Source organism: Nylanderia fulva, unplaced genomic scaffold (assembly GCF_048542155.1).
Source record: "Nylanderia fulva isolate GAGA-0341 unplaced genomic scaffold, ASM4854215v1 Scaffold38, whole genome shotgun sequence".
Lineage (NCBI taxonomy): Eukaryota > Metazoa > Arthropoda > Insecta > Hymenoptera > Formicidae > Nylanderia > Nylanderia fulva.
This window is the reverse complement of record NW_028190455.1, coordinates 1854185-1878743: the sequence shown is the minus strand read 5'-3', so window position 1 is coordinate 1878743 and position 24559 is coordinate 1854185. Positions and strand designations below refer to the sequence as shown.

The 24559-nt window shown below is 32.6% G+C and overlaps 4 protein-coding genes across 4 annotated transcripts; 2 read left to right on the top strand and 2 right to left on the bottom strand.

Annotated features, from left to right (window-relative positions):
- Positions 1–16: 16 nt before the first annotated feature.
- Positions 17–1886, top strand: LOC114931018 (uncharacterized). Its single transcript, XM_029302927.2, has 3 exons — positions 17–357; positions 741–902; positions 1127–1886. Exons 1-3 carry the CDS (start codon positions 297–299, stop codon positions 1330–1332), a joined length of 429 nt encoding a protein of 142 aa, XP_029158760.1. The 5' UTR covers positions 17–296; the 3' UTR covers positions 1333–1886.
- Positions 1887–3506: 1620 nt separating this feature from the next.
- Positions 3507–8153, top strand: LOC114931016 (uncharacterized). The gene is made up of 3 exons (XM_029302912.2): positions 3507–3718; positions 5814–5972; positions 7514–8153. The coding sequence occupies exons 1-3, from the start codon at positions 3658–3660 to the stop codon at positions 7759–7761; spliced, it is 468 nt and encodes a 155-aa protein (XP_029158745.1). The 5' UTR covers positions 3507–3657; the 3' UTR covers positions 7762–8153.
- spz3 (Spaetzle domain-containing protein 3) lies at positions 7912–18825 on the bottom strand. The gene is made up of 7 exons (XM_029302902.2): positions 17229–18825; positions 14908–15681; positions 13950–14187; positions 11071–11195; positions 10675–10944; positions 10208–10333; positions 7912–10116 (listed from the first exon to the last, which is right to left on the bottom strand). Exons 2-7 carry the CDS (start codon positions 15336–15338, stop codon positions 9921–9923), a joined length of 1386 nt encoding a protein of 461 aa, XP_029158735.1. The 5' UTR covers positions 15339–15681; positions 17229–18825; the 3' UTR covers positions 7912–9920.
- A 2798-nt stretch (positions 18826–21623) lies between these two features.
- On the bottom strand, positions 21624–24471 carry LOC146722046 (uncharacterized). Its single transcript, XM_085485570.1, has one exon. It carries the CDS (start codon positions 24469–24471, stop codon positions 23065–23067), a length of 1407 nt encoding a protein of 468 aa, XP_085341696.1. The 3' UTR covers positions 21624–23064.
- Positions 24472–24559: the final 88 nt, after the last annotated feature.

Sequence of the window (24559 nt, the reverse complement as noted above, 5' to 3'; positions counted from 1 at the left end):
TTATATATATTTATATGTATATATTTTAATAATTATTCGAAATCATTCCAAGAATTCCTCGCATTCTTAGGTCTACAAGTTTGAACTGCAAAAATGTAAATAAAAATAAAAACATGCAATTATTATTTATAAAATTTATTATAATTTTCATTCGTAATAATGATCTATGTGTTCTCACTCATTATGTGCTGTCAACCATATTCGCATCACGTCTCGCCATCCATTTGATTATCATAGATAAGATATCTCACGAGGAGAACTGGTATGTATATAAGTCGACGAGAGATCTTTGAAAAATGTACAGCGCGATCAAACTCCTCTCATTCGTAATTATAGTATCTGGCTTTTTGCACGTGAGTAAGTATATAGTTAATAAATTTTATAGTACGTGTTATTTTCATTATTGCATATATGTGTATATATAATATAGAGATTATAAAATAGCGGAAATAAGAGAATCGTGGAATTGTTCGTTCATATATATATATATATATATATTTGAATTATGCCTCATTCTTGCTATTATATATATTACGCTTTTGCGTGCACGTTAATTTTTCTATTGAATATATACGTATGTATATATATGTATATACTCGTTCTCTATAATTTGTCAATCGCATCAAATAAAGTTTTATTTATTTTGTTACTTTTCTCTCATTTTTTTCAAATAAAGATAGCGCGCAATTAATGCAAGAAAAGGATTTTAATAAATATTAAAAAATATATATATGTTCCAGCCTGTCATTCGAAAGAGGAACATTTATGGTGTTATGAATGCAACACGGATTTAAGACAAGGGCATAAAGGAGATTGCAATGATCCTTATACGCCTGGTGCTTTTGACCTGGTTGCCTGTCCTCGGAACGAATCTTATCATTGTCTCAAAAGTATCGTATTGTGTACGTATATAGACATTTATTTTAATCTGATATATGAAATATTGAAATAATACATATATATTTATATAAAATCAATTATTGTAGCATATATATTTTTAATGCAGTAGACATTTTAATCTGATATATATAAAATATATTGAAATAATAATACATTATTTTTGAATGCAATAAAAAGCAGTTTGGCGCAAAATTGAAATATCGAAATATGTAATTTAATATTGCAGATAGAAATATTTTAGTAACAGTACGAGCCTGCATATTATCACGCCAAGTAAACAAATACTGCAATTACGGAGACAGTTTTCCGCATTCGAATATCGAGTGTTATTTTTGCAAGAAAAACGCCTGCAATGGTAAAGGATTATTTAATCTGCTGTCAAAATGGTACCTCGGATTTGTCGTAATTATTTCGTCGTGGATATTAACGTGAAAAATGCGTGCAGATAATAAAATTTTGTAAGAGTTGTGCGTATATTGACTTTAAGGTTTTATACTTATGTAATCATATATTAATAAGAAATTATTACAAGTTCTGAAATGTCTGTTCTTGCTTCTGAAAACGCGACAGAAGCGATCTTTGAAACTCGATTAAATATATAAAAAGATAACGAGGTAGGGAGAATGCGTTTATTACATATTTTTATATAAATTTATTAATATATATATAACTAAGAAAAAACTATTATTTGTTATGTTGAGATGCAATCATAACTTTCCTCTTGCAAATGTTCTTTTAAAAATATAAACAAATAATTTTACATACCTGCAAAATAAAAGCAGTTTTTGACAATTGGACAAATAATACTGGCTACACCGGAACACACTATATATAATATATGGATATATAAGGATGCGCTTAATCATGCAATTAACTTAATGGTACAATCATTTTAAAGTAAGCTGCTTAAATATGCACGTCAACGAATTATGTTTACGAGAAACGTGATGTAGGTAAAAAAATATATAAAAATTATTAAAATAATCAAATAATTAAAATAATTAAAAATATATATATTTATTTCTTAAATAAAGAATCTCTTATCATTTCTCTGTGTAACTTTTCTTCTATTGTACCCTGAATTAAAAATATGAAATATTAGTAAAATGAATATAGGTTGATATACGGGACCATGTAACAGATGGTATTACCTTCAAACATTCAAGCTCTAATAATTAACATAAATTCATGCTCGCGATATCGTATTATATATAAGTTCATATTTTATATTATTTTAAGATAATTATAAAATATGAATATTTCAGGACATTTTATATATATATATATATATATATATATACATATAAAATGTCCTGAAATATTCATATTTTATAATTATCTTAAAATAATATAAAATATGAACTTATATATAATACGATATCGCGAGCATGAATTTATGTTAATTATTAGAGCTTGAATGTTTGAAGGTAATACCATCTGTTACATGGTCCCGTATATCAACCTATCTTCATTTTACTAATATTTCATATTTTTAATTCAGGGTACAATAGAAGAAAAGTTACACAGAGAAATGATAAGAGATTCTTTATTTAAGAAATATATATATATATATATATTCTATTTTTCTCTCTTTTCTCTTAAAATCGTATATTATTATATGTACATAATATATATATATATATATATATATATATATATATATATATATTTATTATTAATACTCTGCATATAATATTATAAATATCACAAATTAAAAACCTACGAAATTTTTTTCTTTACTCGAAGTTTAAGTAATTTATTCAATATACCTGACCGGAAGAGATATTTTGTTGAAGGTTAAACAGTTTTATAATTGGAACACTAATCGTCGAATGAGACATAGACTTTCTGAATTCGTCTTCCTTTATAGAAATGTATCATTATATCATAGTAACGCCAATTAATCACTTATTTCGAGTACTTGAATTGTATATCATAGTAATTTAAGTACTCGAAATAAGTGATTAATTGGCGTTACTAGTGATAAAATTTCTAGAAGGGTTTCTCTACAACAATAAACATTTACTTTGTGTGTGACACACGCATATGTACATCAGACGGATGAATGAACGCCGCAGAAGTGATTACCAAGGTGAATAGGTCAAATACCAAAGTGAGGTCGGTAGTGTTCAACAGGGTTAAATGCTTTCCTGACCCCTCTTAATCAGTCGGCAGGACACAATTTTGCAACATCAAGTTAAAAATTGTCCAGAAAAATATGTATGTAAAATCGAATGTAGAATGGATTTTTATATTTTAACAAAGCTTCCTTGATTTTACGCGGAATATTTAGAACAAAAAACAAATAAAACAATTCTTGAATCGTCACAAATAGATATCTCTCACTAAAAAAGACCAATTGAAAAAATATTAACTTATAAGATATGCTAAAATTCTACTCATTATCTTGCGTAGGATACTTACGTAATGTACTGACATACTATAAAAATTTGTGCACTCATTATATCTCTCATAAAAAGGAACCACACGTTAATGCAAAAAGGAGAGACATATATTATAGCGATTGGCAGACTGAGCAAGAGAAACACAGACAGAAGACTGGAGGGAGAGGAAGAGACAAGTGCTCTTGGTAAAGAGGGTGTTGGTTCCTCAGTATCAGACTGGACACCGTTTGGTATTGGCAGTTTCCAAACGGTCATCCGAATCTTTCATCATTTTCGAGAGCGGCATTTCCATCCTTCGTAGATTCCTAATTTTTTTTGTGTGATTTCAAGCAGTTGCATTTTAATTTCCAAAATGATTTCCAACGAGCGAGCAGCGATGTTGATTTTCGGGGTGGCCCTTTTTGTAACATCAGGTGAGTCCTAGTGCTCCGTGCAAAGGTAAATGTTAATAACAGAGTGCAAAATCTGAAGAGAGATTTATTTTGGAAATAAAAACTGCAAAATATCAGCTATTTTGAACAGCTCTCTCGATTTTTTTATTTTACAAATATTGAAAATATTTAAAATACTATAGTCACAAATTCTCTCGCTTAATCACTTAAATTTTGCATAATTTATATATATGTTACATATTATGCTTATTATTTTATGTACATATTATTATTATGTGCATGATATTATATAACATTATACATTTATTTTTCTTACAAATCTGGTCTATTTCATACAGAGTGTCCGATAATTCGCGGACCATCTTTTGTGAACAGGTAGAGCACGTTAAACTGAATAGAAAAGCCTTATACCATTTTGCTAAATTTGCAATAATTATTGAGTTATTAATTAAAATATTATTTGTTATATGTCGTTAAGTATCAAACGTATCATTTTACTTTTCGGCGCTGTTACATATTGTTCACCTCTCGATTAGATAACTCCCATAGCAGAACACCAGTGATATCACTCGCTTATTCACTTAGATATTTTAATAAATAACTCAATAATTATTGCGAATTTCGCAAAATGATATAGGACTTTTCTATTTAGTTTAACATGCTCTATCTGCCCATTTAAGGTGGGCCGCGAATTATTGGATACCCTGTATATATAATAATGTTTACAATTCTCTTGAATAAGAAATAAGTGAAACTTTATAAATATATATATAATAAAATATATATTTTTTTTAATTTAAGAAATTATAATATAATTTATTTCTCTCAAGTTGCATATTATTGTAATATATCCTAACATTATGTATATATATTGTTGTGTATGTGTTTGTATATGAGTGCGCCGCACTCGCATGCACATATATATACAAGATGAGTTACTTGAGTAGAACTTAAGTTGGATAATTTTAAATATATTTCTTTTTGTTGTATAAAAAATATTTAAAAAATTACAAGAGATCAAAAAATAGTTAGATTTTTGCTATTTTGTTTTTTCATAATACTCAACATTTTATTTCAAAATTTGAAAGAATGGAATACTGAATAAAAAATAAAGTATTAAGGTATATCATTTTCTAGATCTAGAATTCATTAACTAAAATTTTTTATTCCTTAATCGCGATTTTTCCTTCGATTAATCACGCACTTGCATTGAACGTAATGAATAACATTTCGAGTATTAATTATATAAATCAACAATTATTTTAATATAATTATATTGACTTTTGATTGTATGCATTTTAGTACTTTTTATTCAACATTCGATATTTTTTTTAATTTTAAAGTGAAATGTTGAGTTTTATTTAAAAAACTTAAATTAATTTCCAGACAGTATACGTTCTTAAAAAAGTATAAAGAAAGACATATGGTCCTTTTAATATTTGTAAGATATCTTTTGGCCTTTTTGTGCTTCCTTATATATTGAAAAATAAAATAGATAAAAAAATAAAAAAAATTGTTATTAATATCAAGGGAGTTGATACGTCCCCTTTGATATCATGTGACATTAGTTTTTGAAACAAATTTTTTCAACAAACAGCTTGTGAGTAATCAAAGATGAACAGTTTGCTGATTCATTCTGCATAATATATACACAGAGAGTGTTAATATTCATATATTACAAAACTTGAATATGAATATACTATGTACATGTTCTAACTATATTTCAGATCGTAACTTCTCATGACATTTATTTCCTTCTATATATAATATTTCCCTCTCAAGTTGGATATTGCGTCGCGCTTTAGTTTTTACAATGGCAGAAATCCGACTGTGTTATATAGTTATGCACTCTAGAGTGCACTACTAATATAGACTGTTACTCAGCATTACGTCACTTCTTAATCACGCCTGTTTTCCGTCATAGTGTATTGCGCAGATATTTCTTCCGTGATTTTAATTGTAATTTTGTTCCTATCAAATTTCTACGAGATATGTATCTGACATCTTTTTTACGCGAGAGTAGAACGACATATTTTGTAAAATCTCACGTTCTGTTTTGTCCTTGACGCATAGAACTCGAAAACCACGAAATAAATTAATTTTTTTTTTCGTCTAGGTTCGGCCTTGCGTTGCTGGGTCTGCTCGTCCAATGTAAATGCCATGTGTGCTGATCCTATGAACACCACAGACCATCAAGCTGCATTTCATATCAGAACCTGCGATACGGGTCACTACGGCACCACGAAAGCTATTTGCCGCAAGATGGTCAAACGAGGTAAAATTGTTTATTTCAATATTAACAGTGCAATATTAATATAAAAATTTATGTAACAAATGTCTATTTATTAAATATTCTAGTGGTCTTTAATAAGGTCTTTTTAAATTTTAACTTTAAAATATATATAATAGAGACCAAATTCAGATAGCACAGCGAATTCAAAAAGAATTCATTTGTATGTCACCAATTTTGAGTCCTTTTTCAAATACATATAGAATTCATTTTATAAAATGTTATAAAATGTTATTACTTTATAAAATAAATTCTATATGTATATTTGAAAAAGAATTCAAAATTGGTGACATACAAATAAATTCTTTTTGAATTCGCTGTGCTATCTGGGAAGTTTACAAGTAAAATGTTGTTTTGCTTTTCGTTTTTTTTAAATCTTTTTTATGCAAAATTACACAACTTTTTCATAATCGTCATGCGTGTGTATAAATATGCATATGCTAGAAAAACACGCGAAAAACAGAACGAATTTTTCTCTGCGAATGCAAGATGGACAGATCTTGCAACGCGCATCTCTGCTTATTTCTTAGGAGGATGACGTATTACGAAATGGAGCTTAAATTGCACTTTTGATGCGCTGTATCCTTTCTATTTTAAGTGTGACGACGTGGTAATGTACACCGCCGTTGAATCATACGGCGTGTATGTAAATGACGATGATAATTAGGCATTAACAAGGTCGAGACCACACCTACGATAGGAAAAACTCTACTCTTCACCGCGAATTTGATTAATTTTGTTCATTAATTTCATTCGGAATAATGTGTTGTTCGAGTAGTAAATTACAGCAAAAAAAATAGAAAATTAAATATATAATTGGCACATTATATTTCTTTTTCTTCATCTTAGCGCTTTAAAATTTAATTAAACATTGTGTTTGATTCAAGTATGCAGTGACACAATATTATCTTCCTTTAATTGATAAAGTTGATTCAATTAATTATTTTGATTAGTTGATGACTCGTGTTTCAACTCTGCAATCAACTACCGTTTCTTAAAAAAAGATTCAGTCGATGTGTCATAAAACGTACAGTCAGGATTATACACTTCCTTGTATGTTGTTAAATTTGTCATTGCATAGTTTCACGAGAGTTTCATAAATTCAAGGTAGCACATCGAACGTTAATTTAACAGAATTCTAGCGTGAGAGATATATGTGTGTAATATGCGAAATAGCCAACATGATTATTACTTGAATGTGAAAAATTACGTAAGCGACAATCTTATGCTATTAAATCAACAACGCACTCGTTGATACGGAAAAATACGACGTGATACGATTTGTGCGCGCAACATTTTTTTCGAAAAAAATCATTGGTTTTTTTTGTCATTTTTTTTCAAAATAAAAACTAATATGCACATACAAAGTTCACTCTTCAAAGAGAGAAATAAAATTTTAGTTAATCGCGAGTACTTTGCGATAAATATAATTACGGAAGTTCGTGTATGAAAAAAAAACAATAAAAACACGCCCGATTAATTTGTGTTTAATATAAAAAAAAAACGATTAATTGACTATTTTTTAGAATACGGCGAACGAATTGTCATACGTCAATGCTCCACTCCGTATCACGATGAGCTCGAAGTTACCGATGGCCTATGCGGTAACACCATGACACAGCCAGGACGCGACGTAATCGAATCCTGCCACATCTGCAGCACCGATTTATGCAATTCCGCGACAGATGCGTCTGCGACACGATTGCTTTATATCGGCGCGCTGATATCCTTCGCTTACGTCTTCTTGCAACAATCGAAATATGGGATACTTTAATATTTAACGGGCGACAATCAATTAGATTACGTATCGATTTTTTTATTAGATGTGTCAGTAGCTAATAAAAAGGAAAGAAAACTTTCGCACGATATAGCTACGAATACTTAATGTTGTCAATTTGTGACTAACAACTTTTTCTCTGCGGACTGATTATTATTTTCCGATGGTTCTTCGATCTGAAAGATATGTAAATAAAAGTATAGATATAAAAGAGAGAGAAAAATGTGTTCTATATATAAATATACATATAATGTCACTCGATGTAGTGCAATTATTTTTCTGAAACGAAAAAATTATGGCTAAAATAAGCGCGCGATTCTTACGAGTAATATTGGTTCACTAGTTATTATTGTTGTAAGTACAAAATAAAGAATGTAACATAATTATCACATCGTTGATTTCTTTTATGAAGAATGTTTTTTTTTTCTTAAAAAAAAAATTTACGCGACTTTAAGCTCTGTATGTTCTGTAAAGTACATCTTGCACTTGTCACTTTAATTCCAGCGTTCTCGCGAAACGACGCCTTTGATAATTACGCTATGTAGAACAAATTAGACTCATCGTCGTTACGTGTTATCTCCATTGGTTCAACCTTGTTTCGTTCTAAGTAGATATTACCTCGAGACGTATAATAAGCGTTTCCTCTATTTTTGTCACAACAGTTACCTTAAGTATATAATAATGAAAGACGAGACGATAAAGACGAAAACTTATCAGGTATCCGTCCAGCAATTAGAATAATAAACGAATGTGTTCTCAAAGGGGACTGGCCAACATATTAACATTCTTTCTTATATATAATAATATAATAATAATATTCTTCATTCGAAATTCTCTTACAATTAGATTCATGTATATTTTTCTCGCGCGAGAGATTGTACATGTATCTTAATTAAAATGTAATCGCTACATTTTACGCAAAATCTGTAAAAAGTAAGAAACTATTTTAAGAGAGTCGTCCTGAAAGAGCGCTTAAAAATAAAATTAATGCAGGCACATTTGTACGCGCCTCGTGCGCATTGTCATTTCATTTATGGAACTATAAATGCTGTCTGTATATACTGACACTTTATTATTTTTTGTAATAGCCGACAATTATCAGAAAAATTCTATAAAAATAAGACATTTATTTTCTACTTATAAATAAACTGTAAATTACGAAAATTTCTATGCTACGCCTTATATAAAACCATTTCCAATTTAATTTTTTAGATTCTTTTTCTATTAACTTAATTAGGCATACGATACGATTTATCAGTTGATCTCGTCATAAAAAAATAAGGCATAAATGCTTCACATAAAGAAATCAATTTATTGTTACTAGATAATAGTATTAATTTGCAATTTAATAATATTATATATATCGAAATGTTTTAAATAAATGATTTTTGTCGCGTTTGTATTTATTGCGCTTTCTCAGTTTGATATATAAATTGTTGGCTGAGATTGGGGCTAGATTTTTTCAACCAAGCTGACTCAATCATACGTAAGTATGATATTTAATACATAAAAATACGATAGTTTTTCTTTATTTTGCTTTGCATTTGTCATTAAAAAAAACATTGTATCATTATAGTTATGCAACAACGTTTTTCAATATAGTAACAATTTTATCAATCCGGAAAATAATAGCAATTATATTGTTTTAATGGGCTACGATAAAGCATAGAAGGAAAACTCGCAATTGTGTGAAAAAATATAGCTGAACAATTAAGTTATATAAATGTCAGAGAAAAAGAAAGAGAGAATAGATTAAATTCAAAATTAATTCATCAATCAAATTAATTAGAATTATCAACAAAAAGATGTAGATATATTTCTTGTAAATTTTTGAATGCTATAAAAATCTTTTAGCAATTTTTCAAATTAAAACGATAAGTCGCACCTATCTGTTGCACAATTTCTATCACAAATCACTAGGTAATTGTCTGAATAATGCACTGAGAATGAACCGTTGCAGTTTGCATGGCACGTATTCTTTCACGCGATCACTAGCAGATCCTGGGGAGGGTTTGGGATTAAAACCCCAAATTAAAAAAATTCATCGTTGATCCTAGAATAATAGCTAAACATGGAACAAAAAATATTAATTAAATAATTTTGCAGAAACCCCTCCCATTATCAATATCAGGATCCGCTAGTGCATGCGACACATGTCAATTTCGCCCACGTGACGAAGAGAATTTATTGTTGCTGACTGGATCACATCTACAAACACAACACGAGGGAAAGAGGAACCAATCCATAAATATACCTTTACAATCGTTGTCTGGATCGTAGGCGAGCAACCTATGCCATTTGTACTTCTGCTCGCATCCGCAGTCTCCGCTGCATCGATTTGTTTGCGTTTTTCTGTCAAAAATACGGTTCTTTTTTCATTAAAAAATATTAATTTATCAATTTAAATTTGGCAGAGAATTATATTGAATGCAGTTCTACTTACGAGCATACTTCCTGATGTATAGCCTGCTCGAAATGTTGAGTATTTACAATAGCGCGAATTTTTCCGGCGCTGTTACTTGCCCAATAGGGCGTCACGATCTCAACCTTTGATTCGCACGCATCAACTCTGCAATCATTATCCCGTTATCCATTGTATTTGCAATATCTTTTTTTTTCATTATTTTATTTTCTATTAATCTGTTTTATGAGAAAAAGAGGGAGAGGCAGAGAGAAACAGAGATAAATATAGCATGATATATAATAACCCAGATAGCCACAGTAATTATTATGACATCATTTTGATCCATCAAATGATGCATTTTGATGTCATAATAATTACTGCGGCTATCTGGGAATGGATCTTGTTGAGCTAAGATGCCACAAAAAAAGGATAATGATATATAACAATGAAACGTACTGATTAATATAATAATGTCAGAAGAGCTTTTCGATTCCTATAATCTTTACCTGCCACTCTCTGTGTTGCGATTTTTCCCGAAGGATTGTCTGGTATTTCTATTTCTGTTGAAATACTCTTCGTCGATTTCACCCTCTGCATGTAACTCATCATTAGGTCCACCATCCGGAATATCGTGTCTCCGTGTGTCTCTACTTTTTCTTCGTGTTCTAGTGCGATGCCCAGGTTCGTTCGATCCGTATCCTGGCTTCATCTCGAAGTCGCCGTACATCCTTTTCATCAGCGCTTTATTTTCATCAATAAAACGCTCTATCCGTTCTCTGTAACAATTGATTTTCATTAAATAACGATAGATATTACGTTAACAATTTCTTTACCATGCTTTATGATGATTATAAACTTAGATATTTATTCGAAATAAATAAAATAAAATTGTTTATACTCACATTGGATATGTGTTTCCGGCGGTTGGACAAAACAGCTGATGATATCTTTTGATGCATGGTACACCTCGTACCAAATCTCCCCTCAATTCAACACCTAACGCTACCGAAAGTGCAGTCCAGAGTATCTGTGCGCAAATTGAAATTTATCAATATCTATAATTATTAATTACAAATACAACGCGTAGTTTTATAATAAGACAGCGAAGAAAAGGAATTTTGCTGTGACAGCAACTCAATTAGGCAATTAAACAAAGCTTATGCTAATCTTATCGCATAAATCTGTTTTTAAAAGACAAGTTTGCTGTCGAAGCAAACAGTATTGCATTATATGTTATACATGATGCTTACTGAATGCTGATTGAATTGTCAGCAAATTTAGTATTCTTCACAAGTCTTTTTGCTGTTTAAACTAATGAAGTTTGCTATGAGAAAAATATTTCGCGCCAGAGCGAGCATTTTTTTCTGCGTATTTATCTATACCGGAAATCGGCATTAATTAAAGATCGCCTTCCTACATTTACTTTCAATTCAACTTCCAATGAGCATTTAGTAGGCGTCATTCATAATACGAGAGAATTCTGACGTTGATTACGACGCAGTGCATTGCCCACAAGAAATGACTCATTCAATGCGAGGAAGCTGAGTGAGTCAATTATTATCTCTATATGTATATAAAAATTAGATTTCTTCGAGTTTTTTTTTAAACATTTTAATAGAAAGAGAAAGGCGAATTAGAGCGTAAATACGGAGTGCGTGAATATTTATGACAAGTGTTGACATAAAAGTCGCAAAAAATATTTTAATTCACTTCGGATTCCTTCGAACAACGCGCCTAAATTTATAAGAGAAATCGCCCAACAGAGAATATATATAAATTCCATAAAAAATATTTATTATAAAATAAATATTTTTCGAAAAAAAGTAAATGGAAAATTGACACAAAAATTTTCAGAAATTTTTACTCTCGATATAATCTTATATATAGAGACTTCAGACAATGTCTTTATGGAAATAAAATAAAAAAAAATAAGAAAAAATTGAAATGTCGTGAAAGATAATAAATTGTCTAAGAAACTGCTGCGAACAGCCTACGATAAGTGTGGGCACTTATGATGACGAGGTCGCGTGTCGCAAGAACGAAGAAATTTCGGTAGTCCACGTCGGTGGACTCTCGTCTTCCTTCGCGAATCTCACAAATAAGGACATTCGCAACACTCGCGAATGATTTACGCATAATCTCTGTCGAGTTCTTAGCCGACCGTTTTATTTTAATATTTCGCTCCGCGGAAGATCTCTCGCAAAGTGGCACTTTCGAATTTCTTTCGAGCGTTATCGATTCCTCAGCTGGACCATTCGACTAATTGATTTTTTCGTAAATGATTAGTACGCTATATCATCATAGTATAAGATTGGATAAGTTAATGATTTTTTTAAACCAAGTTAAATTGAAGTTATTACAGTTGCTTATAAAATTAATTTAGTTAAGTTAAAAGTTGTATGTACGAAAAATTAACTCAAATTAAAGTAAGATTAAATCAACTGAAGTTAAATCAAAAGTTAATTTTTAAAAACATTTATATTAAATTAGAATTTTATTTGTTAATTATATAGAAGTATATTTTTTGGTAATTACAAATGAACATACAAATTAATAATACTTTAATTTAAAAAAAAATCATACGTTTATAACTTATGAAAAAACAATAATATGGTACTCAGAGATAAAAAAACATTTAACTTAGGAAAAAAGTTAATAAGTTGAAAATCAAAAATAATTACTTGGAGTTAAAAATTAATACATTTTAAATTAACTGAGCTAAATTACAAGTTATTCACTTTTTCTTTAATTTTTAACTAATTAACTAGTTATTACCCAACCCTGTCATACTATAACGAAATGTCAAATGTAAAATCTCGTTCGCGAATAATATATAAGATAATAAATGAATAATGATTCCTAATTTATTCGCGCGACTAATGAACGATCGAGAGCGTTCAGAATATTAATTAATCGCGTTAGCTGATCATCGATACATATCACGTAGTGTTGTAAACGTACGGTTTATTTCACTATCAATCGTGTACGCTCGAATCCATTCTCTCTCCGTTTCGATACAGATTAGATTCTGATTTTCTGTACACAATTATTGGAAATGTGCGTATAATTTAATTCAAAATTATCTCGATTTCGTCATCATTAATTTCTTTGCGATAGTTGGATAGTTTCGATCGGAAAATCGCAGAGAATCGATAAGTTCGACGATAACCCATAAATAATACAAAGTCGACGTGGTTTACCATATCTCAATGTCAGTATGATGGTTGACCTCAAGATATTCTTTCGCGACCTCGGACGACACTCCGTAAAGAGGAGTCGTTGTAGGAGGCTTGAATGAAGATGGAAATAACTGGAGAGACAGGTAAAAGGGATTCGCGCGAAACGCTTCAGACAGGTGTATGCATCTGTCCGATTGTACATTCTTGTTGATTCTCTGACGAAGATACTCCGGGGTCATGGGTGCTTTATGCGGGAAATGTCACGCATTGCTATAGACTTTGAAAGTCCCTTTATAGCCACGGTCGCGTTACCTTTTGTATCATCACGTATCATCGAGAATCATTTTTCTTATTCAATCAGACAACTAATAATCATCCATACTGTACATTTCATTTAAATTTATACTTCATATAATTAATTATAATTAATAGGAGTCTTTTTATAAGTCCCTTTATTCTTATATAGATAGATTCGGTCTTATTGCTATATTAATTTTATAATTAATTATATTTTATATCTCATTTATAATCGCTTATTGCATGACATCGATATCATCATATTGATCAGAGAGAAAATAGAAAAATAGAAACATTAAACTCACCGGTATCTGTACGAATGTCCCATTATTTAGCTGAGGATACGAATAGAGTGGTACCACAGGAACGGAACCATTTTTCAGAAAGATCGGACCTTGGATAGGTGTGACATGCGCGTTCGTTGGGATGTTCTGATCTTCGTCGTCGTAATAATCATCGAAATCATCGTCGTAGTCCAACACTGCATGGACCGAAGTTTTGGCATCCGGACCGACGGAACTTCCGCCGTTCACCCTCGTGTAACTTTAGACAATTTAAATCAACGTCAATAGATTATATGAGGGTTGGGTAAGTTAACGATTTTTTAAAATTAAGTTAAGTTAAAGTTAGTTGCTTATAAAATTAATTTAATTAAGTTAAAGGTTGCACGAACAAAAAATTAACTCGGTTAAAGTTAAGTTAAGATTGAATTAATTAAAGTTCAATCAAAAGTTAATTTTTAAAAACATTATTTATATCAAATTAGAATTTTATTGTTTGTTAACTCTTTCAAAATTTATAACAAATAACAAAGAAATTTTGATGTTTATATAGAAATATATTTTTTGGTAATTACAATTGATGACAGATAAACATAAAAATTAATATAATACTTTAATTTAAATATAATACACGTTTATAACTTATAAAAAAACAATAATGGTATTCGGAGATAAAAAAATGTAACTTAGGAAAAAATGAATAAGTTTAAGATCAAAATAAATAACTAGTTAGTTAAAGTGAAAAATTAATACATTTTAAATTAACTAAGCTAAGTTAAAAGTTATTAACATTTCACCTTTTAACTAATTAACTAGTTATTACTCAACTCTGGATTATACTCTCTAAATTTTTTGGATGAGTGGAATCTCACTCTTTTGGAGTGAGGTTCCACTCCAAGAAATTTACAGAGCTTAAAAAATTCTCGACAAACCAAGGAAGAAAAGAGAAGAACAAAGGAAATATCTCTCTCTCTCTATTTACCTGTGAAGTCTTTCTGGATAATTCTCCTGTTCCTCTATTCTGGACTTAATCGGTTCGTGCGATGGAGAATGTTGTTGTTGCTGCTGCTGTTGCTGAAATGATGAAGAAGAAGGAGGCGGTCTCATCTGTTGCTGCTGCAACCTGGGTTGCGTTCTTCTAAAGTCCTGATTATATCCCGTGTAACGAGTATCCTGCGTCGACGAGAAAGAAACGTGTTCCGCATAGATCTCCGGACTTCTTTGCTGAACAGGTTGACGTCGATGCTGATGATATTTGAGCGGTGGTGAGTAGGGCTCGTTGTAACTCGGTACAGATCCTGAAGGTAAAACGGTGTTCAAGCCGAGATTGTTGACTGTCGTGTGTCCTCCTGTGTACAGAAACGGCGCCATCGTCGCCGACTGATAGGGCAGACTAAAATTCACCAATGCCATTTCGAAATGTTGCGAGCTCCAGATAATCTCCAGACTCCTCCAAGACTTCGTCCTTCGACGACAAATCTTTCGAAAGGCTGCGTCGTTAATTGTTAACTCCGATCCGGCGTAGGACAGATTCGTTTCCTCGTCGCGGAGATCATGATAGAGTCATTGATGACTTTGGCATGAGTTCCAAGGACAAGGGGATTGTCCGGAGTAAAGACACACCCCTGGTCGCAATCATGTCGAATCGGTTCCGCTTCCTAGACGCGTGATTGATCGCCTTCAAATTGCTTGGCAAATCTGTCTCTTGTTCGATCAATGACGTCGATGCAGCGGCATGATCAGTCGCAAAATTGATCTGGATATTGAACGTGACGAATTCTTATTAGTCACCGTTTCTCTTTGCTTCTCTTACAGAAAGCATATATGATCAGAAACATATCGGAATTATAATATTATATTGAGTAAGATATTTTTGTCATCATCGAAAGCATTGATAAAAATTTTATTATTGTTAAATCATAAATATGTCCAGTTAAATAGAAGAATCTTGATCCTAATCGTCTCTCGTTAAAAGTAAAATAGCGAGTTAAAATTGTCGCGTAGCTAATTTTTCAGGTATTCATTGTTTGAAAAAAAAATTATTAATTCGGATCTCGATCACGATTTTGAGTGCTCACTATCTCCTTCGTACGAAGGGAGAATAACGAACTCTCATTCGTTGAGTCACTCGTCCGTAGAAAGTGCTCCGCGTCCCGGATTAAGTAGTTAAAAGATGTGTGTTGATAATTTGATATATATAATGCGTAAAAAAGGACAACAAGCGTAAATTAAAATTTAAATCAAAGAATGAAAGTAAAATCAATAAAATAAAAATATAATTTCTGCGCTTCGAAATTGTCTGCGAATGATTCTCAACAAGTATGTACAGACAAGAATAAAAATGATTAAAACGGTCTAATTATGTCGTATTTTTTCATACCAACAAAATTGAAGTAATAATGATCGTGTTGTGAATCATAATTACATATTTACAATTACATATAATGACATATATATGTATACACATGCAAAGTCTGCTTATAATTCCAGCATTTTATTTTTTCTCTTCCTCTTCGCAAAAAATTTATCTCGTCTTTTAAAATAATTCCGTCTCGTTTTTTAAATGCAGAAAGTTCGACTGACCCGATCTATTGTAACGCAGAACGTTAATAAAATAGTAATTGTTACGACCAACGGGTCTGGCCAAGCGACGAAATTGATTTGGAAAGTCGAACGAGTTTGGCCGCTCGTCACTTTCGCCCACCGGGATTACCGGGTTCCCAGTCGAATATGCAAAACGGTTTTCACTAAAGGTAAAAGCAGACTATCCTATCTTGCCGAAACACTCTCTATTTTTTACGAAACATCCGTCCGAGAGCAGCGCAGAAAGAAAATGATCCCTACGAAAAATTCGTGAATTTTTCACCCTCTGTAATTCCTTCCCTATATATTAATATTACAATATATTTTAGAGTATCCAAATAAATTAATTCGAGAGTTAATCGCATTCATTTTATTCAGGTTCCTCTCAACTGCATGCCTCAACTCAGATTTAATACGCCGGCGAGATTTTTTACACGCGCGAATAATAAATATCCTTAATTTTATCTTTTAATGTAATAAGATATATATAAATATAAAATTAATTTGTAAAATTTCATCTTATTAAATAAAAGAGATAAAATTACACGGCTAATTACAAGAGAATTAACAATCATTTATCTACAAGATCTGAGCTATATAATTAATATATATAATTATAATATATAATTATGATTGACTTATGTAAATGAATGCAAATAGTGAAAAAGAAAATTGGTCGTAATTCTCGAATATGCAAATGAGATGGCATAATCATCTTACCTGGCATTAACACCGCACACTTTTACATGCCGTAACTCGCGAGGGACAAACCGATCCAGAATGCATTAAAGATCCATCCGGGGCCCGTTCCTACTTTCACTTCGCGTACACGAAGAGCCGTTCCGAAATGTCGCAATCGCTCGGCAATTAATCGAAAAAATTGAGCAATTAAAGAGAGGAAAAAGGGAGACGAAAAAGGAAGAGAGAATAAGAAACGCGCACTTGGATTCAAGTTTGCGGTTCGCGGATGCGGCTCGATGATGCAGCATCGGTCGCATCTGCGAACGACGACTGAAGGAGGAGATGACTTTTTAACCAAGCTGTGCACACTGATAGAACGAGAATAAAGAGAAGTGTCCCTCGATCGTATATCGTAAGCGAGTAAAGCGCGAGCTCGGTGTGGGTTCTCTTACTTTTACGCTACGTGTATATCCCTTCCCGAGTTGTCTCTCTTTCTCTTTTCATCTCGCCCTCTCTCTCTCTCTCTCTCTCTCGGTGATCCCTACCTTTAATTTCGAGTACCTTCGATTTTTTATAGCCGCGAGGGGTCATTAATTTAATGACTTTCTGCGCTCTCTTATCTCGCGCTTTACTTTCGATCATTATTATTTCTTCATGTTTCGCGAACGCGCGACTCTCCTCTCTCGTCTTTAACGATGAATTATATCTGTAATTTCTAATCAAACCGAGTTTCTTCAGCACTCGATCATTCAATTACGTTTCTCGGTATCAACATTTTTATACAGCGCTGTGAATGAAGAAGAATGAGAAGAGTATAGATCCAATCGTCCTTTCGTTAATATCGGATCGGAGTAATCGATACTTAATTTTAATTCTAATATATAGATAGTTTTCTTTTCCGAGGCAGAGCGATATTTTCATATTTTTTCCATTAATTTATTCAAATAGGGTTTAATTATCTCTTTGCTTCCCCATTTAATTCTCTCAACGCGACCGACTTTTTTTTCAAGAACTTATCGAAAATTCTTGTAAAACAACCGGTGTGATATATATATATGACAGATATAGAATTATGTATGCACTTTAGTTAATGCCTATAATCACAGGCTAAAAATAAATACGACACATAAGTCACGCTCGCTCTTCCGGGGTAAAATCCACGATTCAATTTTTCCCGGTAAGGCGTAATTGTATGCGTCACTCGGTGCAATAAATGCAAATAAGCGTAGGAAACCTAAATGTGTATATACTCGTACAAAGTGTATCTAAATAAGTGCGAAAAGTTTTTCGTTTATATATTCTTATATCCCTTCCTGAGGAATTACACTTTTCTAAAGTAATTAAATAAAAAAAAATTTTCTAAAGTAATCTCAAATTTCTCAAACTTGGTGGATATTTTTTGTTTCATTTTTTTTATTTGTCTGAAATTGAAGAAAAAAAATAAAAAACTTAATTTTTACCTCCCTCTTTAGAAAAGAATAACTTCTCGGGGAGATATATAAAAAGTACATGTTTATATAAAAAAAACTCCCTTAATTTTCGACAAGAAATCACCTCCGAAAATGTTTCTCACTTATTTAGATACACCCTGTATAAGAAAATTATTCTCTTCGATCCGATTTTATTCGAAAATCGCCTATTGACTGACGCTCCTCTACGTCATTTTCTTCGAGTTTGATTCCATTTGACATTACGCAACTAATGCTTTTCTGTTCGTCTATTTGCCTTCGATGTGTACAATTGCGCAATAGTAATCTTGACATCTTTAGAATCGCCTCTACGTTATTCGTGCGAGACATCGCAATATTATTTATTCAAGCTTATTTAAAGATTATCTAAAACAAAGGAGATGTGCGCAGATACTTAGAAGTTCTAACAATCTTATATTAATAAATCGCGTCCGCGTTAATTTCGCAGAATTTCAATTTGAGGAAATGCTTACAATACGATAAAATAGATTTACGTAATTTATATATATTATAAAGGATACAAAAAAATGGTAATTTTTTGATAAATTAAATATATTATCATACGTGCGTAATAATTCACAATGTCATAATAATATCGACTCGTAACTTCAATATCTGATTAATTATTCCTATTAGCGTGTAATCAATTCTGTACGCACAAAGAACCCGTTTTAAAGCGTCACGTGCACGTATGGAGATAAGAAAAAAATATATAGAAATAAGATCGTAAATCGATATTAAACGACACGTACGTGTCGGTAAACCTGAAGAAGAAAGGACTGAAAGGGAATCGAATGCCTCGTGAGCACAGGCCCGTGATAGGCTTACCCTCGTTAGAGTTCATTGTTGTGCAACCGACAATGAACCATGCGCAAACGCTTGGCAGGCGACACCTTTCCTTACCCTTGAGAGAAGGAAGCCTCTCTATAGGAGATCGAATGTATACCGAGAGTGCCTCCTCTCTGTGTAATAATGCGGATACGTGATCGGCTGATCCCGATTTCGAAGAATAATTGCAAAATTCAGCTGAAAATCTTATGGCAATCGCTGATGAGAGCGAAAATTGTTCAACAGACATTTTTTTCACTTTCGATTAAATATTCTTATTGTCGCATCATCGACGCGATCAAACAAAATTAAATATGATGAATGATAGACGAATGAAATAAATTAATAAATCAACCGTTGAGCTCTCAGACGAGAAATAAAATCGAGCAAAAATATCGCAACACCGAAAAATAGCGCCAAGAGGATCCTCTTAATTTAAGATGATATTCTTAATTTATTATTTTCAGAAAAAATATACTAAAATTTAGAGAAATTTTTTAAATTAAGAGGGTCCTCTTGGAGCTAAAAATACAATTTTTTCGGTGAATATTCTGACAATATTTTTAGATAAACATGGTTTATGTTCATCGCAGAAAAAAATTAATAATTAACATCTCTCGAACGCATATGCGCTTGTTTGTAAATATTCATTCGCGACGAAAAATATTTTTTACAGACTTCCCTGTCACTACGAATTCTTAATAAAGAGATGTAAATATAGAAAGAACTTGAATTGTTCTTCCTATATACGCGGCTTATTTGCATTACAACTGTAACCTACTGCTACGTAGCATTAATAAATAAGTCGCGTAATAAATTCAACCGGAACCAGCACCGCAAAAAGAAAAAAATGGCTTGCGCACGTGACACGTAGAATAGAACTGAGTTTCGCAATTCTCGCGCGACAATTCCATGATTCACACTTGATTATGCATGCGTAACGGTCGCTATAAATTCGATATACGCGCAATTGTTCTCTCTTTATATATCAGTTATTTGCACGACCAATTCGTCAACTTATTGAAGTCGCGAGCGATGATATGCGGATGGATATTGCTCGGCGAACGATTGTCCTGATTAAAAAAAAATACATCACTGTACTCCTATTTTAGATTTTAAATCAAATCGAGAAATGAAACGGAATTCGAAGGTGACAGGTCACGTCAAGTGCCAACGCCCACATACTTGAAGTGTCGTTCCGGCTATCGATCATAATAATACACGTCAATGACACGCAAGAGAGCGTACTCTGTTCTCCGTTATAATTAATTTTAGATTATTTCGATTTGATACTTCGTACTTCTGTATCGTTTTTCGATTCGTATCAATCGAGTCTACTATACTACTACTTCATATACTTGGATCCAAATGTCAAAACCCCACGTGTATATTTTTGAACTATGAAATTCCGCGTCTACTTCATTCTTCATTTCTCTTTTTTCTTCGGCCATTCCTTTGGGAATTTACTTGTAAAGAATCGTAAAATTTATGATATACGTGTGGTCGATACATAAACTGGTCGCGGTACTAGTTAGCTAGAATTCTAAATTAGCGCTAGGACCATTGTGACATCGAAGTGATAGCGGTTGGCCTTGACGTTGGCGGGGGCGTGAACAAAAAAAATCCTAGTGTGATATATATGTATATGTTGTACCAGACTTTTATATAAATATATATATATATATATATATATATATATATATAATGCTGTATATGTGCATTAAACCATGATAAATGACGTTGACATGTTCGCTCTCGCAAAGTCTGCCACGTGTTCTTTACCGTAGAAAATTAAATTGTAAAAAAAACTTAAAATTAAAATTTCCCTCAATTTTGTATATGTAACGAAGCCACTCATACACAGAAGGTCAGTTACTGTGCACGGACGATCCAATCACACTCGCATAAAACAAATTTCCATATACGTTTGTGTACGAAGAAGGAAATTTGATTTATTGAATTCTGAATCTTATATATTAAAAAAACAAGGTACAATTAACTATATAATATTCGTCCGCCTAGCAACAATGTTCACTGATCTATGAGCCCTCGGGCCAACATCGTACATGTATATATCGTGACTTTTTATCAAGGATATGCTTATAATATGTGCTAAATACGAAGAGACACTTCCAAGTTGAAAAGATAACACATATATGCATATATTGCTAAACCCTTAAAACAATAAAGCGATATCGTTTGAAATGTATTTGTCCTCACAGAGGATACATGTTTCGTTTGAAAGCGCTATATAGCCATATATACGCGCAAACAAGCACATTTTATATATATATATATCAACTCGAGGCATATGTGTTTACGCAATGTGGTTTTCAATTAAATTATGAAGGAAGTCTATATATTGCTCTGAATATTAATGACAAATATGACAATCGTGTAATAAATCCTTATACTTTATAATATCGCAAAGCACCGATGATAACGCGAACACTTATGGGAGCTAATTGTAAGTTAATCGATGTAACTGTGTAAAAATAACTTAATACTGATTACGTCAAGTACGAAAAATGATATAATATAAATTTATATATATAGTAGATTATAGTAACGAAAACACGAAAGTAATTACTTTGTTCGATACATCAAATATATATAAGATATTATAGTAAAATTTATTTGCGCCGAATATCTTGTATAAAAATCCTGTATATATTTTTGGTTTTTCTCTTTTTCAAAGTTCTCTCTCAGACATACATGCACTCATTTCATTTCAGAAAAATTTAAAAATAGTATAGGCAACACGCAAACAAATATAAAATTATAATATAATCTTTAGGGAATTTTTTAATCCCCGTTAGAATTAAACAACATAATTTATATCACAGCTATGATATCGACTTAGTTGAACTTATCAATGTTGTGTGTCACAAAGTTGAAAAGTTTTTAATTCTATTATTTGCAGACATTTATATATACACAGTGAGTGAGAGACATCAATAGATATTTATAGACGATCGTTATTTAAAAAAAGTTTTTAAAAATTGTTATTAAAAAAATTACTTTGAAAAAATATACTTTACAAATGTTTATCCAATAGCAAGAAATCTCTATAAATCAATTAATAAATAAAATAAAAATAAGAGGGGGAACGTACACTATATGATATATCTATATTGCATAGTATAATTATGATTCTATAGATTCGTGTATTCGTTAAAATACCAGTGTAAAACAAATCTATCACATTCGAATGAGATATATAAGATAAAATGAAAATATGTAACACATAATTTATTAATATAAAAAATAATTATCTAGATGATTATTGCTTCGAAAATGAATGAAAAAAAGTCCCTCTAATAATGTCCATTAAATATTTCAAAGTCGAGATATACGAATTTATTGTCTCACAAAGGGAAGGAGGATGTATGCTTATTATTATATTGCTAAACTATCTCCATATTTTTCGGTAAGCTTGAAATATTTCAGTGTCACTACGAGTTTATGCTACGAGCAAGTATGATTAACAAATAGTGGGAATCAAGTGGAAGATGTATTGGATATTTGGAACACAGACAAGACAGGTCTACTCAAATGGTGAAGAAAGATTCTTCGATTTATGAATCATCGCTGTCGCTCTCTCGCTGTTCTCGTGATATTTCGTCTACGTGACAAGACCTATCGTCCACGTTCCTATCAAGATTGTGAGAGTTCCATAAGGGAAGCCACTTATTCACGAACCACCAATGTACCGAAAGTCTTCCGTGATTGCACTCCGTTCTCTCGCATCTACCGAGGAGCTGACATATACCGGCCAGATTACCACTTTGGCTGCGAATACAAGAGTCGTCGCAAGTATGTTGACGTTCTACGTATCGGTTTACGGGGCAGATAGAGGCGTTCGACGTGGAAGTGCCGGGAGCGAATACAGATCGCAAGATCGAGGACGATTGACTCGACTCGCCGGATCTGGATGTTGCATTAGAGGACGACGTCGAAGGGCCAGGATCCGCGTTTGACGGATTCCCGCTGTTGGATGCGTTCCCGTGACCAGGAAGCATCGAACCGCGATCCATCCTACCGACGTGGATCATGGCGTACAGAGGATTATTGACGGACTGATTTGTCCGATTAATCCAATCCAGGTACCGTCCAATGTAAATAGCGGAATTCGAATCGGACAGAATTTTACCGCGACAAGTGCAATTAGCGGGATTTCTACAGTGGCAACACTCCATTTTAAATAGTTCAGCGGCGCGAAGAGCGTTAACGGGGAACTTGGTGTAAGAGTATTCGCCGCGACAAAACGGACATCTGCAATTTCTCGAGACTTGATACACGTAGTGCCTGGAATTAGTGGCGTCCTGATACCGTGATCTATTGTGTAGATTATTACAATGATGGCAGATGTATCTCGCGTCCGCGTGTCTACAATAAGGACACGTGCAATTGTACGCGAATGGATGCGTGGAACGTCTCGTGGAAGCGTATGCGATGTTTTCCGTAGAAAAGCAATTACGACCTAATCTGCTCAAGGAGCTTTGATGTAAGTTACCACTCAGTCGAGAATAATCGATATAGATGTGTCTCGGTTGATCGTATTGACTCGCATTTCTGCTACCATCCACGTCATTCAGGAAACTATGAGGTACATGATATTTGTAACGACAGTGCGCTCTACTGCTGCACGATATCCGTTCGTTTATTCTCTCGTACGTATGATTATCCGCGTTGCTTGGATTGTTTTGAGCTAGTGGTTCGTTCCGAGGAACCTCCGCGTTTTCATTACCGTCCTCGTCGTCGTCCAAACGTTCGTAAATATTCTCCTCCGGTTCCTGCTGCTGCAGTCGACGATTGTAATTGCGGATCAAGTCAATCGGATTTTGATAATTTGGATTCAAATTCGGATGAATCTGTAGCGCATTGTTATTGGGGCGATTTTGTGGAAAAGCGCGTGCCGCTGCGTGACCAGCGTTTTGATAACCGTCCTCCCTTTCTTGATTATTATTTCTACCTTGATTCATAATCACCGCAGCTAATTCGCCATTCTCATATCTCTGACAAACGCAACGTGGTCCCTGACAATTGTGACTCCCGCCGCGATTTTGCACA